General features: G+C 37.5%; 1 protein-coding gene across 1 annotated transcript in view; it reads left to right on the top strand.

Moving 5' to 3' along the window:
* Positions 1-17,176, top strand: part of POF1B (POF1B actin binding protein) — an 83,568-nt gene that overhangs the window by 10,602 nt on the left and 55,790 nt on the right. Inside the window, exons 3-4 of the mRNA XM_066356955.1 lie at positions 5,756-5,830; positions 9,338-9,418. Coding sequence (XP_066213052.1) covers positions 5,756-5,830; positions 9,338-9,418 — 156 coding nt within the window. The remainder of the gene's footprint in view (positions 1-5,755; positions 5,831-9,337; positions 9,419-17,176) is intronic.

Raw genomic sequence — 17,176 nt, 5'->3', positions numbered from 1 at the left:
GTGTGCCCTGACTGGGAATCAAACCCGGGACAGCCACATGCTGGGCCAACACTCTACCACTGAGTCAACCAGCCAGGGCCTACTACAGAGTTGTTTAAATCCCCTACAAATATATCATATTTCTCTTCTATTCAAAACTCTCAAAAACACTTAGTATCTTTGAATTTCTTCCTCTGACTTTCAACACCCTTCACTATCCGGCTTTTATGGACTTTTGGTGTTATATGTTTCAGCCAAAATGTAAACTGTTGTTCTCTAAATGTAGCCTTACTTTTCCACAATGATGACTTTGCTCTTGTAAACCCTGAAAGGACCCTATTCCCCAGTCTCACTATCTAGATGTGTTGAAATCTTTTCAAATTTTCAAGACCTTCCTCAAGTGTAACCTTGTGATGGAATTTCAGATTCTCCCAGGGGGAAGCTTGCTCTTAGTCCTCAAAACTTCCACAATAAGTTTTTTATAGAGGAAGAGGAGAAAAAGGAAAAGGAAGAGGAGGAGGAGGAAGAGGAGAAGGGGGGGCTGTCACAGCTTTCCTAAAGTTGAAAATCATTACTTTAGGCAATGTGAGAAAGGAAACCTGAGCCCACCAAATTACATATAAAATTATTTTTCACCATACCTCAGCCTAAATAAAGTTGCCAGTGAGATGATATTTATGGACGTAGCAAATCTGTGCCACAGGAGTAAATGACTCGATCTTATGCTGAATGTTTGAGCAGAAACGCTAGGGCTTTTCTGCAAAACAGAAGTGCTGAAGTGATATGAGGAATAAGAAAAAATTATGTTTTAGTTTAGAGGCTTCAAAGTACACTTTATAAATATAGTATGCAGTTTATAAAAAAAATCTATTGGATTTGTAGAAGTTTAAGTTATTGAATCAGAGCCATTCTGTGACACAGCCACTCTCGGGGGATCTCTTGTTTTCAGGCACCCAAAAGTTGTCTTTGACAGTAAATATCAACAAGGACAAATATCTAGCCTCCTATTATGAGGAGTAGTCATATTTAACACTAGAATTATGTTCCACAACTTGGAAAGCAGAAAATATAATGACATATGCTATATAGGTGGCAAAGAATAGTGATTAAGAGTATGAGTTCTAGCCTCACCTGTGCTAGCGCAGTGGATATAGCATTGACCTGGAATGCTGAGGTCGCTGGTTCGAGGCCCTGGGCTTGCCTGGTTGAGGCACATACAACAGACAATCAATGAACAACTTAAATGAAGTAGCTAGAAGTTGATGGCTTCTTGCTCCCCCACTCCTCATAAAATTAATAAAATATATTTTTTAATATGACTTCTGGAGTCATGGTACTTGAGTTTTAGCTCTAACACCTTAGCATTAACTGTGATTTTCATCTAGTTTTTTAACCCCTCTTTATCTAATTCTATTCAAATGTAAAGTAGGGGTAGAGCAGTATCTTCCTCATAGAGTTATTTTGGATGTTAAGATAATCTGTGTACCGTCTTTGGCATAGGGAACTTTTAATAGGTGTTAGATATCATCATCATCAAAGGAAAACAAGACTAGCAAGTTCAAAGTATTATCCAAATGTTTTGTCTCTGTGGAAAAAACTTTGGGAATGATTTCTTGTCTTCACAGAATGTTAGAAATAGAAAGGAGAGTTTAAGATCCTATAATCCACATACCCACATCCTATTTTTCACTCGGGAAACCAAGGCTCAAGGGGGTGACATAAGTTGTCTGATACCCTACAACTGACTGGCAGTATAACTTGAAGTGGGCCACAGGGCTTCTGATTCCATGCCCTGTCTCTTTCCACTCCACTACTATAATCACCACCACTCCTTCCCAACTTGTAATTTGTTATAAAGAACGTGCAGTTGTGGCACAGAGGGCATAACAACAAAAGATGTAGCTATTCATTGAATGTAATGATTTCAGCATGAAGGATTTAGGTAAGCCATATATAGATCAGCGACACTGAAAATTAAACACCAATACAGGTGATCAAGAGGGAAGTTAGGCTCGTATTTCTGGGGTGCCCTTAAAACCAAGGCATCCTCTTTATTCTCAAACATTTTCGGTTACTTCTTATGGACAAGTCAATGGTTAGTTAGGGGATAACTTGCTGTAATCCAGCCTAGAGCTAGATACCACCAAAGTACCTTCTATCATCATTATATAAGATGTTCATTTTGGACAATTACTCAAACTACCTTACCTAATTCTGTAGACTTCCAGAGAGAGAAAAAGGATTTTCTATAGCAAGTCTTCCTGAAATTAATGGACTTTACATTCAGATAGTTTTTTCCCACCTTATAACCAGTCTAACACTGCTACAATTCCAGTTCATGCCAGTCAGCAGTGTATGCCTTACTGTCTTCAACACATATTAATTAAGCTGCCACCTTAGTATTTTACATATTGTAGCTATCCTGTTTGCCTTTTTTTATGACAGTTGTCAGACACATTTGTCTAAGTCGATTTAAATAATGAAGACTCCAAATAGGAAAATTATAATTTATGTAATTAATGTAACAACTTTCTAAATATAGGAAATGTGAATTTTTATTTTAGAATAAGACTAGTCTTTTTGCAAATGTACCAAGTTGCCTTTTTAAATATTTACTATCTTGGCATCTGAATAAAGTAACCCTGCCTATACTATGATAAGTAAATATCCTACAGCTATGACATATAAATATATACAGATGTGGATATAAGTGCAGATATGTGCGTGTTTTGTTTGTTTGTGTGTGTGTGTATAGTCCTACTTGTGTTACTTTCTGCAAGTTTATATAACTCAGCAATGCACTCTTATCTTAAAAGCAAGTCTATTTGGTTAGTAAGTTTAATTCTGTTTAACTTGCTCATGTCATATAATCTGAATTGGTTAAAGAGCGGAAGGAAGAACTATCATATATAGAGCACCTACCAGGCACTAGGCAGTATACACGAACTGTCTTCTCAAAATAATCCTAGTACTAGTAGCCCCAGTCAACAAAGGCTAAAAGGCTGAGGAAAAGCACCCCCCAGACGTGAGTAGCTTCATGTCCTGCTGGTGGATGAACACTGGCATAATCATTTGGGAATTAATTTGCAGTGTATGTTAAAACAAATAGCACATGTACTCTGTGCCCCAGCAGTGCCATTTTGCAGGATTTTAGAGAAATAATCACATGCACCAGAATGCTCATTGTACTATAGAGAAAACCCGCAAACAATTTAAACTTTGATAAATAGGGTAACAAATAAGCATTAGGGAACATTATGTGTTTTTAAAATGTTTTTTATCTCTTTCAGATATTAAATGTATAACAGGGTGACATTGGTCTCTAAGAACACATAAGTTTCAGGTGAACATCTCCATAGCACGTGAACTATTCAATGCATTGTGTACCCATCACCCAAAGTCAAACCACTTTCTGACACCAGATATTTGGCTCCCTTTAATTCCCTCCCCCTCTTCCTCTCTCCCTGGTAACCACTTTGCTTCACTTTTTTCTTTTTTTTTTTTTACATGAGAGAAGGGGAGATAGAGAGACAAAGTCCTGCATGCGCCCTGACTGGGATCCACTCAGGAACCCCTTTCTGGGGCCGATGCTTGAACCAACCGAGAGAGAGAAAGAGGAAAGGTAGGGGGAGAGAAGCAGATGGTCACTTCTCCTGTTTATCCTGACCAGGGATGAAACCCAGGACTTCCATGCCCCAGACAACACTCTATCCATGGAGTAAACCAGCCAGGGCCATCATTTCACTTTTGCCTATGTCCTTGAGTCTCAGTTTTATATCCCACCTATGTGTGAAATCATATGGTCCTTATCTGATTTACCGGTACTTATTTTTTAATAATGAATTAAGACATATCTAATCTATAATACAAAAGATATTGTTTGGTTCACATTGCAGAGTAATGAAACAATTATTTATACATACATGTGCATGTAAAGATACACCTGTCAATGATGGATATTTTGGATTAACAAATTTCGCTGGAGGGAGGATGGTTAAGGAAGGTGTTTGACCTCATGGGGGGGGGGGAGATCTGTAAAACAATCCAGGTTAGAACATGTTCCTCTGCTATTTCATGACTAAAAGCACACCCTGGTTTTTCTGAGCTCTCGGAACCTGCTCCTGCTGGATCTAAGGGCTAAACCTTCCTGAACTTGGTTGTGTTTGTAACCATTTTCCCAAACTGAAGAACACGTATCTGTTTAGTCTGTTATCTTGAATTCTCTGCATTTGTCAAGCAATTTGCTCAGCTACCAACAGGAAATCTGGGAACACATTCAAGGCTTCCTTGCAACATTAAGCTCACATTATTGCTCCTGATGTACAGGGAGAGGGGGAATGAACACGTTACAAGTTGAACCAAAGGAAAATCAAAAGAAAAAACACAGTGTGCAGAATATTTGGCAATTTGAGTAAATGCATCCTCCTGTTTTAAGAACACTGCATTGCACCTACCTTGCAGCTGGACTTCCATGGGAGTCTACCAATGTTTCTTTTGTATGCCTGTATTCTGATTTTTTTAAAATTTAATTTAATTTTATTTATTCATTTTAGAGAGGAGAGGGGGGGAAGAGAGAGAGAGAGAGAGGAGAGAGAGAGATGGGGGAGGAGCTGGAAGCATCAACTCCCATATGTGCCTTGACCAGGCAAGCCCAGGGTTTCAAACCAGCGACCTCAGCATTTCCAGGTCGACACTTTATCCACTGCGCCACCACAAGTAGGCCTGTATTCTGATTTTTAATAGTCTCCTTGTTTTAAAGAAAAAATACCTTTATTGTTATGGGAGAGTACATCCTGTAGTGGTATTATTGGTTGTAAATTATAGTGATGTATGAAGAGATTAAATAATGCTATCAACTCTATGCACACTAGTAAAGCTAGGAATCTTTGCTCATTTGAGAAAAAATAAAGAATGCCAAGGTAATCAATAGAGTGACTTTTATCCTTTCATTACTAAAATCATACTCTCACTTTTGTGGATCGTTTCAAAACATCAAAAACTACTCTTTGAAATTAAACCAGAAGAAGGCCAGAGGAAGCATAATTAAGAGTCAGCTTAAAGGAATCTAAGGGCAGTACTCTTAGTTGAATTTTCAAAGGGAGTTTCCTATAGTGATTCAAGAATATTTACATTCAATTCTTTTTTAATAGAAAGAGAGAAAGAGGGACAGACACACAGGAAGGGAGAGAGATGAGAAGTATCAACTGGTAGTTGTGGCACCTTAGTTATTAATTGATTGCTTCTCATATGTGCTTTGACCGGTGGGGGGGTGGACTCCAGCCAAGCCAGTGACCCCTTGCTCAAGCCAGCAAATCGGTGCTCAAGCTGACGACCCTGAGGTACCAAACCTGGTCCTCAGCGTTCCGGGTCAATGCTCTGTCTACTGCACCACCACCTGGTCAGGCTACATTCAAAGTTTTTGATCAATAAATTCTGCATCCTATTAATTGCAGACATATTATACATTGGGGTGTATATTAGCAGATTTGTCAAATAAGAAAAAAAGGGGATGCAACCACCTAAAAGTACAGAAAGGATGCATTATCATAAAAACACTTTTGAAATTATTTTATCATTAGGCTACTTGCAAAGCTGACAAAGCAATTCGGTAATGTGCTCTTTGGATAGATAGACATCATCTAGGAAAACATAAAATAAGATTTTTTTCTAATAAATTGGGTTATTATAAAAATAAAGAAAACACTTCAAGAACATAGATATTCACATGACACTGCACTGTAGCAATTTCTGAATGCTTTTTTGTTTCTCTCAACAGGAACTCCATTCTCCAACACTGAAAATTTCTACTTGTGCCCCAAGCACTCTACACATAACCCCAAATACTGACCAGGTAAAAGGTTTTATAGATTAGCTTGATTATTTTCTTGTTATGTAAGCCTTGCTCATTTGTTTAAACTATACTGCTCACAAAATTTAGAGAATCAGGGAACGTGCAGATACTCTACTACTTTCAATTTTTGGATAGTGCATTTCCACCAATGAAATAACAATTGGTTTTGCATCTAATTTGCATAATGAACAACTTTCTTTGACTTGTCGTTTGCTTTTCTGATGTTCTTCCTTAATAAAAAAATGCTTTTTTTGCTTTTTTTTAATCACTTCTTATTCATTTTGAAATATCCTCTAATTTTTATGAGCAGTGCATCTCTAGCCCTCATAAGGCTATACACACATTCTAAAATGTCAGGGACAAAGAACTCAAAAACCATTTCTCACATGTCAGCTCACCCCAACAGGGAATGGGAAGCAAGTGCTGAAATAATTGCTGGGACCCGAGATTTTTCAGTTACATTGTCTACCCAGTCTGATTGCTTTTAGTTTGAGTGCAGTTTATTTTTAGCCAAGGATCTCCTTGTGATTATGTATATTTTAAGAATCTTAAATTTGAGCGCAAATGAAGTACACAGATTTTGAATTGATTGCGTGTCTAACTGTGAGAGAGATAGTACTATCATTTTACATTCAGAGGGAATAATTTGCAGGGTAAGAATCCGACTTTCTCAAAAGGTCATAATTTAAAAGACACAAGGTTTTAGATTCCTTAGTATTTATGAGCTAACAATTCCACTTTAAAGATTATTCTTGAACCTACACAGTATATCTTTAAAAGGTACTATAATCACAATTAAATACCATATTAACAAACACATGCTTAATGAGCTAATCACCATATCTCAAAAAGTAAATTCTAAGAACTTAAAATTTAAAACATCCAAAGTTGTTACTACATAGGAGGGGAGTATAAAGTATATGGGATTTGGAAAATAAGAGAAAGACTCTGTTCTAAGGAAACAGCACTGCCCAGAGGAGGTGCCAGAGTGTAAGCTTGGACAGTATAGGGACAGATGGACAAAGACTGGTCTTTAGAACTTGGATACAGTAAGGAAAAGGTGATACAGGCAGTCCTTGGGTTACAACAGTCTTGACATACAACGTTTCAAGTTTACGGTGCTCACTCCCATAAAACCTTAAAAAATTGAGATGTGAGTGTTTTGACTTATGCTGTTAGCATTGTACTTTTTTATTTAACTTAATTTTTAAAGAATTTATTTATTTTAGAGAGGAGAGAGAGAGAAAGAAGGGGGAGGAGCAGGGACCATCAGCTCCCATATGTGCCTTGACCAGGCAAGTCCATGGTTTCAAACTCGTGACCTCAGCATTCCTAGTCAACACTATTCATTGTCACCACAGGTCAGGTGCGTTGTACTTTTTTTTACACTCATTTTTTTTGTCATTTTTTCTGTTACTACAGTATAGTGTACACTACAGTATATTTATATCCTTTTTTTTCTGTGGTTCAGTTAGGCTTTTATATTCTAGATTATGGTTTTACACCTGTATTAGGATAGGTAAGTGACTTAGGCTAGGCTTAGGGTATGTTTCAACTTAAACCAAAATTTGGGTTATGTCACTGTCGTAGGAATGGAACTGTGTTGTAGCCTGAGGACTCCCTATATTATGTTGAACAAATAAGATTAGCAAAGAAAAGTTTGCCTACCTCTTCTAAATTTGACTTAACCTAGAGCTAGATCAATTAAAGTCATGCATTTAGTCAGCAAAATTTGCTTAGTACTGAGCATGTACCAAATATTGCAAAAAGATGAATTAGAGTCAATCATTATTCTCAAAGAGCTCACAGACTAGAATGGGTCACATGCATGGCAAAACATAAGACAGTAGAGAAAAAGCTACAGTTGAGTTAAGAATAGAGTCCTAGAGGCCTACCAAGATGGAATTCCCTAGGAAAGGTGAGCCCACTCAAATCACAGTGCTGTTCACTATACTCAAATCCAGTCAGAAAATTGCGTTAACTGTTTTTTTCTATATAATAAAAAGGTTTTAAAATTGGGTTTATTGTATATTTTGTATCTCACAATAAAAATTAGTGTTTATTGTAGAATCCAGGCACTATAAAAATATATAAAGAAAAAAAATAAAACTCACTCATGATCCCTTGCCCTACCCAGAGATACTAACTACTCTTAGCATTTTGTTTTATTTTATTCAAATACAAAATTGCAGTCACACTATATGTGCAGTTTTATAGTTTCATTTTCTACTTAACCTTATATAAGAAGAGCTTTTTTCATGTAAATTTGTATTACTCAAGAGGGTGATTTTGATGGTTACATATTTCTGTTTATATGTGACTATTATTATTATTATTATTATTATTATTTTATTTCAGCGTGCGTGCACATGAAAGAGAGGGACAGACAGATAGGAAGGGAGAGACATGAGAGAAGGCACCTATTCTTCATTGGGCACCTTAGTTGTTCATTAACTGCTTTCTCATCTGTGCCTTGACTGGGGGGCTCAAATTGAACCAGTGACCCCTTGCTCAAGCCAGTGACCTTGGGCTTCAAGCCAGCGACCTTTGAGCTCAAACCAGTGACCATGGGGTCATGTCTATGATCCCACACTCAAGCCGGTAATCCTGCACTCAAGCTGGTGAACGCACACTCAAGCCGGATGAACTGACGCTCAAGCTGGCTACCTCAGGGTTCCAAACCTGGGTCCTCAGTGTCTCAAGCTGATGCTATACTCACTATGCCACTGCCTGGTCAGGCTATATGTTATTATTTAATCTTTCCTTTCTCTGTAGTAAAGTAATCTTACTTGCCTTATTAGCATTAGTGTTTAAAAAATTCTCTAGTTAAAATATGGTACTCTTTTATATTTATTTGATTCTTAGTTTGGTTGAATACTTTCTGTTATTAAATAACCATTTTCTTTTTTCCCATTTGCTTTTCTTTTACTATAAATTAGTTCATGTCTTTTGCTTATACTTCTATTAATGTGGAGATTTTTTCTTATTGAGGCATAATTCCTACCGTATTTATATTAACTCTTTTTTTCATCAAAAGTTTGCAAATATCTTTGTTTTAGTCTTTTATCTCCCTTTTAATGTTATTTGTGGCCCTCCTCACTACTACACTGAAGATTTACATATTTAATACATACATTTATTTCTCTTCAAAAATAGAATGGGTTTTTAGAACCAAAGATCTAATTAATAAATACTAAGCTATATTTTTCTAATCATGTGAGAGCATTTACAATGAAAACTATTTTGAAACTTTCATCAGCTATGATTTAGAATGTGCGATGAATTCATCATGAAATGAATGTACTAGAAATACCTAGCACCGTGCTGAGCATAGAACTATAGACTTTTATATGTTTTTAAGCCTGAAACTAACTAAAATACAAATTCAGATGTCATCATTTATGCAAATGACTAAAATTTTTACTCTGAAAATTGCTCCCTAATATTACTGTTGGCTCCAAGGTCACTGAAAAACTATTATATGTATTTTGTATCTTTTCTTCACAGGAAATCCTTTCTCCAACAGTGAAAGTCACTACATATCCACAGACCACTATTAGAAGATATATAGTACAAAATCCTGAACAGGTAATCTGTCACGCAAACGCTTGTCCCAACCTATAATTTCTTAGAAGTTGATAACTTAAACAGCATATGTGAGTCAGTTACTATGTCCCTAAAATTAGATTATTGGACTTTCTTCTGGTTATAAGTTAACTTCTAATCGTCTTTAATACAAGACAACCCTGTGCCTATACATTCTGACTCAGAACTGCAGCGCTTCCAAGCATCATGGAAATCCTTGAACTATAAAGTCTTTCTCTTCCCTGTTGCTCCACCCCTGTGCTCAAAGGATTTTTATGTACTTTGAACCAAAGGAAAAAGGGACAAAGTTCTTCTAAAGGCTTCACATAAAAACTATCAGTTGTTATATCAGGGGCTGGAATCTTTACTCTACGTAGATAGGCCACTAAGATACAGGTTAAGAAGAAGAAAATGGAAAGTTAAAAGTTCCAAAGTGTCCCCACAACTTTGTTCCATATGGTATAAACTTTTGTACCTGTCAATGAGCTCTTTTGAAAATTACACATATATTAGCAAGACAAAGGGAGACAGACAGACAGACAGAGAGGGAGAGAGATGAGAAACATCAATTCTTCATTGTGTCACCTTAGTTATTCATTGGTTGCTTTCTCACATGTGCCTTGACTGGGGGGCTCCAGCCAAGCCAGTGACCTCTTGCTCAAGCCAGCGACCTTAGGCTCAAACCATGACCTTAGGCTTCAAGCCAGTTACTTTTGGGTTCAAGCCAGAGACTCTGCACTCAAGCTGGTGAGCTCCCATTCAAGCCAGTGTCCTTGAGGTTTTGAACCTGGGTCCTCTGCAGCCCAGGCTGATTATCTATCTGCTGTGCCACCGCCTGGTAAGGTTCATAATTATATTTTTAAATAAAATGTATAACCTTATATTTTATAAACTAGGATGTTATTATCTGTCTAATTTTGAGAATACAATTAAGAAAACTATGCCCCACAGTAATAAGTCTTTCTTTTTTATTATTGATTTTAATTTATTATGTTTACATAGATTCTAGTGTCTTTCTCAAAAATGCAGCACACATGTGAGCATGTGCACACACACGGCCCTCCATTAGCAGCAAGAGGAGGTCCTTCTAAGGGGTTATAAGGACAAATATTTCACAAATAGAACCAGTGTGCCCCAGATAATAACACAGAAGTTCTTTGCTTTATTCTGTATTATATATGTTCACTATTGCAAAAAACAATCCTTCTTTTTCTCACAAAGTACATTTCATCATTTGCTTTAGTTGTGAAAACCAAAGAGTTAAATTAGGGTAACACACACTTGGTACTCTTCGAAGTGGATGGGGAGAGTGTATTCTTGCTTTGCTTGTACCTAACTTCTTTCTTCTTCTTTTTCTTTATTTTAAAATCATTTTCTCATGTTCTCTTAGCTAAGGAGGCTGCTAGTTGTATTTATGTGTGTGTATGAACCTGTGAGCATGTGGTCTCTGCGTTGGAGTGATTGTTTCAGATATTTGCTTAAGTTTTCATAGATCTTTGTAAATATCAAAAGAGAATATGATTCCAGCCAAGTGCTGCTTGCTCCTTCCTTTGCAGAATCAAATGTTTAAGCAACAAGTCTGAAAAGTGTGTGGGGACAGAGGCCGTGCAGAGGCCATGAGTAGAGCCTGGAGAGGGGGAGTGCCTCCGTCTCATGCACACTGGAACATGTGAATATTTGGATGCATATTTTATATGATAACCTTGGCTTTCAAGTAATTAATTCAAGAGAGTGATTTTTTTTCATAATGTGAGAATTGCTATGTTTGCCTTGGATATACCCACAGAGAGATTTAAAATATCAAATCATTTGAATTCCAACCCACTTTGCTAGCGAGTCTTATGTGACTTTGGATGAATTATTATTCTTTAGTTAATAGGGAAAAGGAAGAATTAATATTTATTGGATATACTCTGTGCAAGGCAATTTACATAGTTTATCCCATTTAATCTTAAAAAGGTGAGAAAACAGAAGCTCAGAGAAATTAAGAGAATGTATGCAAGTGTGTCCACTGTACCTGTATATTATCATGGCTGTGTTCAACTACAAACAAGCAAATCATTTCTGTGGAACAAGACCCAACAGAGGGTTAAAGAAAATGCTCTTCACTTTCCATCACTGAGGAATAAAACAAATTGCAACCCTGTGCTTTGTAAACAAAAATAATCTAAAGTTTTACAGAGCAGCTTGCAACTCCGGTCTTAGATATATTTTCCATTTTATGTATCTAAGTATATGCCTTTTTGTTTGTTCTTTTAAATGTCCCCCGGAGAAGATTCTAGCTTAATTACAATATTTATAATAAGCTGAGCCTCCTAAGTGGCAACTTTATCCTCTTGCACTCCCCCCTCCAGCTTCTCTAATCTTTTCTTCTCCTCCCTGTAATTAAACTGATCTTTCTCCATTTCTCTCATTATAATTTCTTTCAAACTCTGTTCAGCCTTTATATATTTGGTTGTCCCTGACCTTCATTATTTTTCATTCATTGTCATTTTAGTCACAGGATTTGTGCATTATGGGCATACAAACTACTTGACCCAGGAATGAGGGAAATATTTTTGGTCATTCAAGTAGATGGAGTTCAATTGACTAATCAGTCTCATTCATTTTCCAGTGTGGAGTTCCTGCTGTTGAGAAGGCAACATATAGCCTTTAAATAAAAATTTACAAAAGGAAATAGGGCATTCTTTCCAAACCAAAGGAGCTTACAGTTCCTCTCAGGAAGGGCAATAAGATATAGCCACAAATCGCTACGTAGAGTGCATAGTGAGGTGGCTAGGAGATGCCATGAGAAAAATGCAGATGAAATCTCATTGAAATTTAGAGGGGGGAGATACCAAATTTGTTTGGAGGAAATCAGAGAAGGCTTTATGGTGACATATAAGGCATTTTTACAGTTAACATTGTTATTAGTATTATTTTACTATTGAGGAAACTAAAGCTTAAATAAATGTGACTTGCTCAGGTATTCTGACTCCAAATCTGCCACTCTTTATCTTATCTCACAGGTTTTCAGGGAGTTGTTCTGACAATATTTGATCATTTATGTTGAATAGAGGGTTACAAGAAGAACAGTCAAATGTCACTCTAAGCTTTTCAGTTTGAGGTAGTAGAAATATGGTAGCCCAATTAAAAGGACAAAGACGTGAAAGAGAAGAATCTGGTTTGGGAAAAGGGGAGATTTGATATTTGTTTAAGCCAGTGCTGTTTGAGGCTCATAGAAAGGAAGATGCCCAACAGGCAGTTTAAAATGACTCAGAGAAAGGTCACACTTGCCATAGAGACCATAGTACTTATTTCTTTTAAAATTACCGTTGTGGCTGTGGGAATGGGTGAGATAACTAAAGGGTATTGAACTGGGTTGCAGTTACAACCTTGAGAAATTCTTCCTTTAAGGGAAGAGAAGGAAGAAACCACATATACAGGCACAGGCTCTACTACAGGGGGATTGGAATGAAGAGTAACCAAACCAAATTCAGAAAGAGGGTGGCCAACTGTCTCAAATGACAAAAAGGCCAAGCAGGATGTTTGGGAATAGATTTTGACCATTAAACCCTAGTGGGTTGGCTCAGTGGTAGAGCATTGACCCAGTGTGTGGAAGTCTCAGGTTCAATTCCCGGTCAGAGCACACAGAAGAAGCAACCACCTGCTTCTACATCTCTCCCACTCTCTCCCCCTTTCTTCCTTGTCCACAACCATGGCTCAGTTGGTTCAAGCATTGGCCTTGGGCATTGAGGATGGCTCCATGGACCCTCTGCCTCAGGTGCTAAAAATAGCTCAGTTGTGAACATGACCCCAGATGAACACAGCATTGGCCTCAGATGGGGGTTGTTGGGTGGGTCCCAATCAGGGCACATGTGAGAGTCTGTCTCTCTATTTCCGCTCCTCTCACTTGGAGAAGAAGAAGAAGAAGGAGAAGGGGAAGGAGAAGAAGAAGAAGGAAAAGGAGAAGGAGAAAAAGAAGGAGGAGGAGGAGGAGAAAAAGAAGAAGGAGGAGGAGGAGGAGAAGGAGGAGAAGGAGGAGAAAGAGAAGGAGAAGGAGGAAGAAGAAGAAGAGGAGGAGGAGGAGGAGGAGGAGGAGGAGAAGGAAGAAGAGGAGGAGGAGGAGAAAGAACTTGACCATTAAGAAAACAATGGTGACACTGAGAAAGCATTTTTGGTATACGTGTGGAGGCAAAATCCAGGTGCAAAAAAAGTTACTGGCTGAATAGATCAAGGAGTAAAATAAGTGAGAATTACTCTTTTCAAAAAGGTATTGGTCAAAGAAAGAAGAGATGGATTAGTAACTAAAGAAGAAAACAGTATTTTGGAGATCTAAGAGATTTGTAGACAGAGGGAAAGAACCAGTAAATAAGGAAGACTATAGATGCATCAGAAAATGGGGACAGTTGGATATGATTCTGGAAGAGACATGAGAGGCTAGAATTCTGGGTACAGGTAGAGAAGCGACCTCTGGGAAAGAAAAAAAAAGAGGAGTGTGTCTTTCATGGTAATGAGATGGAAGGAGCAGAAACTAAAGAGAGATTTATAAGGTAGGGAGAAAAATGATGGAATCTTATTGGAAAGATTATTTTAGTTTACTCAATAAGTAGAAGGAGAATGAGGGAACATGAGCATAGAGGGTTGAGGAAAATTAAAATGTTTGTGACCAGAATTATAGAGAATTTGATGGCTATAAGCATGAGCATGAAGGTTGGGAGGGCCTCTTACATTTGGATAAGTTGAATTTGTACTAAACCAAATTAGTCAATCTTTTTATTTTTTCCCTCTCTTTCCAGAAAGGTTTCATGGCCTTGGAACAGTAAAGTAGATGTTAGGTATTACAGACTTGGTTAGATGTGAGAACGATTGCCAGAGGTTCTAAAAGTAACAATTATAATTATCATATAAGATCAACCATCTTTGAAAACACCTGTTAATTTTAAGGGTGGATCTGACACCAGTTCAAATGTACAGAGCTTCATTTGGAAAGAAATAAACTTCCAAAATCATAAAACTGTCCAGAGGCCCATTTGTGAGAAAACTAAGCCTTCTGAATACATTTATTTTGTTAACCTGTTTTACTCAGAATGATTTCATAATACTGTTTGGTTTTACCTTGTTATCAGTTGTGGGAAAATAATAGTCCCCTAAATTTGAAAGCTTTTTTTTTCAGTATGTCATTTAAAATAATAAGTCCAATACTCATTTCAGAGAATCGATGTCATGACCTAAACCATTTTTCTTCTTAAAAGTAATAACAGTTCAGCATTTACAGTGAACTTTAGTTCACAGAGAAGACAATTTCATTCCTTTTGTAAATCTCTGATAAGATACATATATCCTTATTATTATTGTTTTTAAGCACAAGAGAGACAGGAACAGACAGGAACAGACAGACAGGAAGGGAGAGAAATGAGAAGCATCAACTCATAGTTGTGGCACCTTAGTTGTTCATTGATTGCTTCTCATATGTTCCCTGACCAGGGTAGCTACAGCAGACCAAGTGAATCTTATTGGAATTTGACTTATTGGAAGTCTTATTGGAATCTTATTAGAAGTTCACTGGCTCAAGCCAGTGACCTTGGGCTCAAGCTAGCAACCTTGGGCTTCAAGCCAGCGACCTTTGGGCTTAAAGCAGCGACTATGGGTTCATGTCAATGATCCCATGCTCAAGCTGGCAACCCTGCGCTCAAGCCGATTATCTCACAGTTTCAAACCTGGGTCCTCAGTATACCAGGCCAATGCTCTATCCACTGTGCCACCTCCTGGTCAGGCCACATACCCTTAAGATTAAGGTTGAACTCATCCCTTCTCACCCAATCATCTGCTCCATTGCTCTATATTTTTAAAAACCAATACCATCTGTACATTAATATTATGGATGAACTATATTATTTTGCTTGATACAAAGTACCCTGCATTACTAAATGTATGATAAGGAAAGTGAGCCTCAGAGAAGGTAAATAACTTGCCTCTGTTTGCACAGCAGGCACATAGTAAAGGCAGAACTGAATAGAGTTTTATGACTCCAGAATGTTTTTCCATTACACTTGCTTCCACTAATCTTAGTCAAATTCAATGGATTTATTGTAGCCCAAATTCAATCTACTTTGAAATTCTCATCTGTTGAATTCTCTGAATCATTTCTATCTTCATTCACTTTCCCATGCTTTTTTTTATATTTTGTTTAAATGCATTGGGGTAGCATTGGTGTATAAGATTATATAGGTTTCAAGTGGATATGTCTATGGTATGTCATCTGCATCGTACATTCTCTTCTCTTGATTTTTAGGACATTTTTCTTTTCTGATTCTCAAACCTCTTAAGACTTCTCTAGCTCTGTATTTGATCTTCACTTGCCTTTTCAGCAATTGCATGGTTTTGCTAGAACTTATCAGCACATGAGTCTGAAATCTAGGACTATCTCAGTGAGATCCTTACTTCGTTTCAGACATTTTTTTCTGCTCTGTATCTGACAGCTATGTGTCAATGCCCACCAGCACGTTTTTGTAAAAGAGTATCTTTGATAGTTATTTGCAATAATTTAACACATGTTTAAGTGATTAATATGCATTGTATACCTTGCTAAGTGCTATGAGGAATAAAAATGTGAGTAAAACCTAAATTCTTACCAGGAGTGTGTAAAACTCAATGTCTCAACATTTTTTCTTCCTATTTTGTGTTTGATGTTACTGGTCATGTAATATATTCCTCATGTTTAAAATCTGAGTCAGCTTTGAAAGTACTGTCCTTAATGATTTAGGAAAATCTGCTAACTATTCTCCTCACTTGGACTCTTTCCATTCTCCAATTACTCTTCCTGAAGTTTATCTCGCATCCTGTTTAAAAGCATTCAAAGGCTTCTCCCTGCTAGCAGAAACAAGCTCCATTTGCCAAGTATGTTTCCTACACAGAACTTACACTTTTCCAAAGTAGGTGTCTTGATTTATTTTGTTTCCTTCACTTGTTATACTATTTTATTCCATATCCTAATAATACCCAAAGCTTCCTTAACCTTCTCTCAAATGCCATCTGATCCAAGTAACCTACCCAAACCATTTCTAGATGAAACTCAGGGTTGTTTGTTGTTGTTGTTGTTTTGTTGTTTTTTAGGTGAGAGGCAGGAAGATAGTGAGGCATAGTCCCGCATGCACCCAAACCAGATCCACCTGACAACTCCATCTGGGGCCAGTGCTGGAGTACCAAGCTATTTTTAGCAACTGAGGCTGATGCACTCCCACAAAGCAATCCTCAGTGCCCGGGGCCACACTCGAACTAATCAAGCCACTGACTAAGGGAGGGGAGGAGGGGAAAATGGGGAAGGAGGGAGAAGCAGATGTTTGTTTCCACTGTGTGCCCTGACTGGGATTGAACCCAGGACATCCATATGCTGGTCCGACGTTCTATCTATCCACTGAGTCACCAGCCAGGGCCAAAACTCAGTTGTTTTTTTTTCTGAGTTCCATCCCTTATGTTATGTCGTTGTACCTCTTGCGACTTTCTACCTTGTACTATAGATATTTATGTTCATCTATCATAGATTCTAGACCACTGATTAGCAAAAATTTTCTGTAAAGGGTCATATTGTAAATATTTTAGGTTTTCTTATCCTCATAGGGACTTGGACCTTCCTTTTACTTATAGTTCTTTAAAAATCTAAATCCCATTCTTAGCTTGAGGACATCACAAAAACAGCTGCTGGCTACGCACATGATAAACCCTGATACTGACCAGTGCTCCTGGAATGATCTAAGTTTGATTCATGTTTTACAACACTGA

The sequence above is a fragment of the Saccopteryx leptura genome, chromosome X (assembly GCF_036850995.1).
Source record: "Saccopteryx leptura isolate mSacLep1 chromosome X, mSacLep1_pri_phased_curated, whole genome shotgun sequence".
Lineage (NCBI taxonomy): Eukaryota > Metazoa > Chordata > Mammalia > Chiroptera > Emballonuridae > Saccopteryx > Saccopteryx leptura.
Note: the sequence above shows the minus strand (reverse complement) of the source record. Positions and strands in the feature narration are given on the sequence as shown.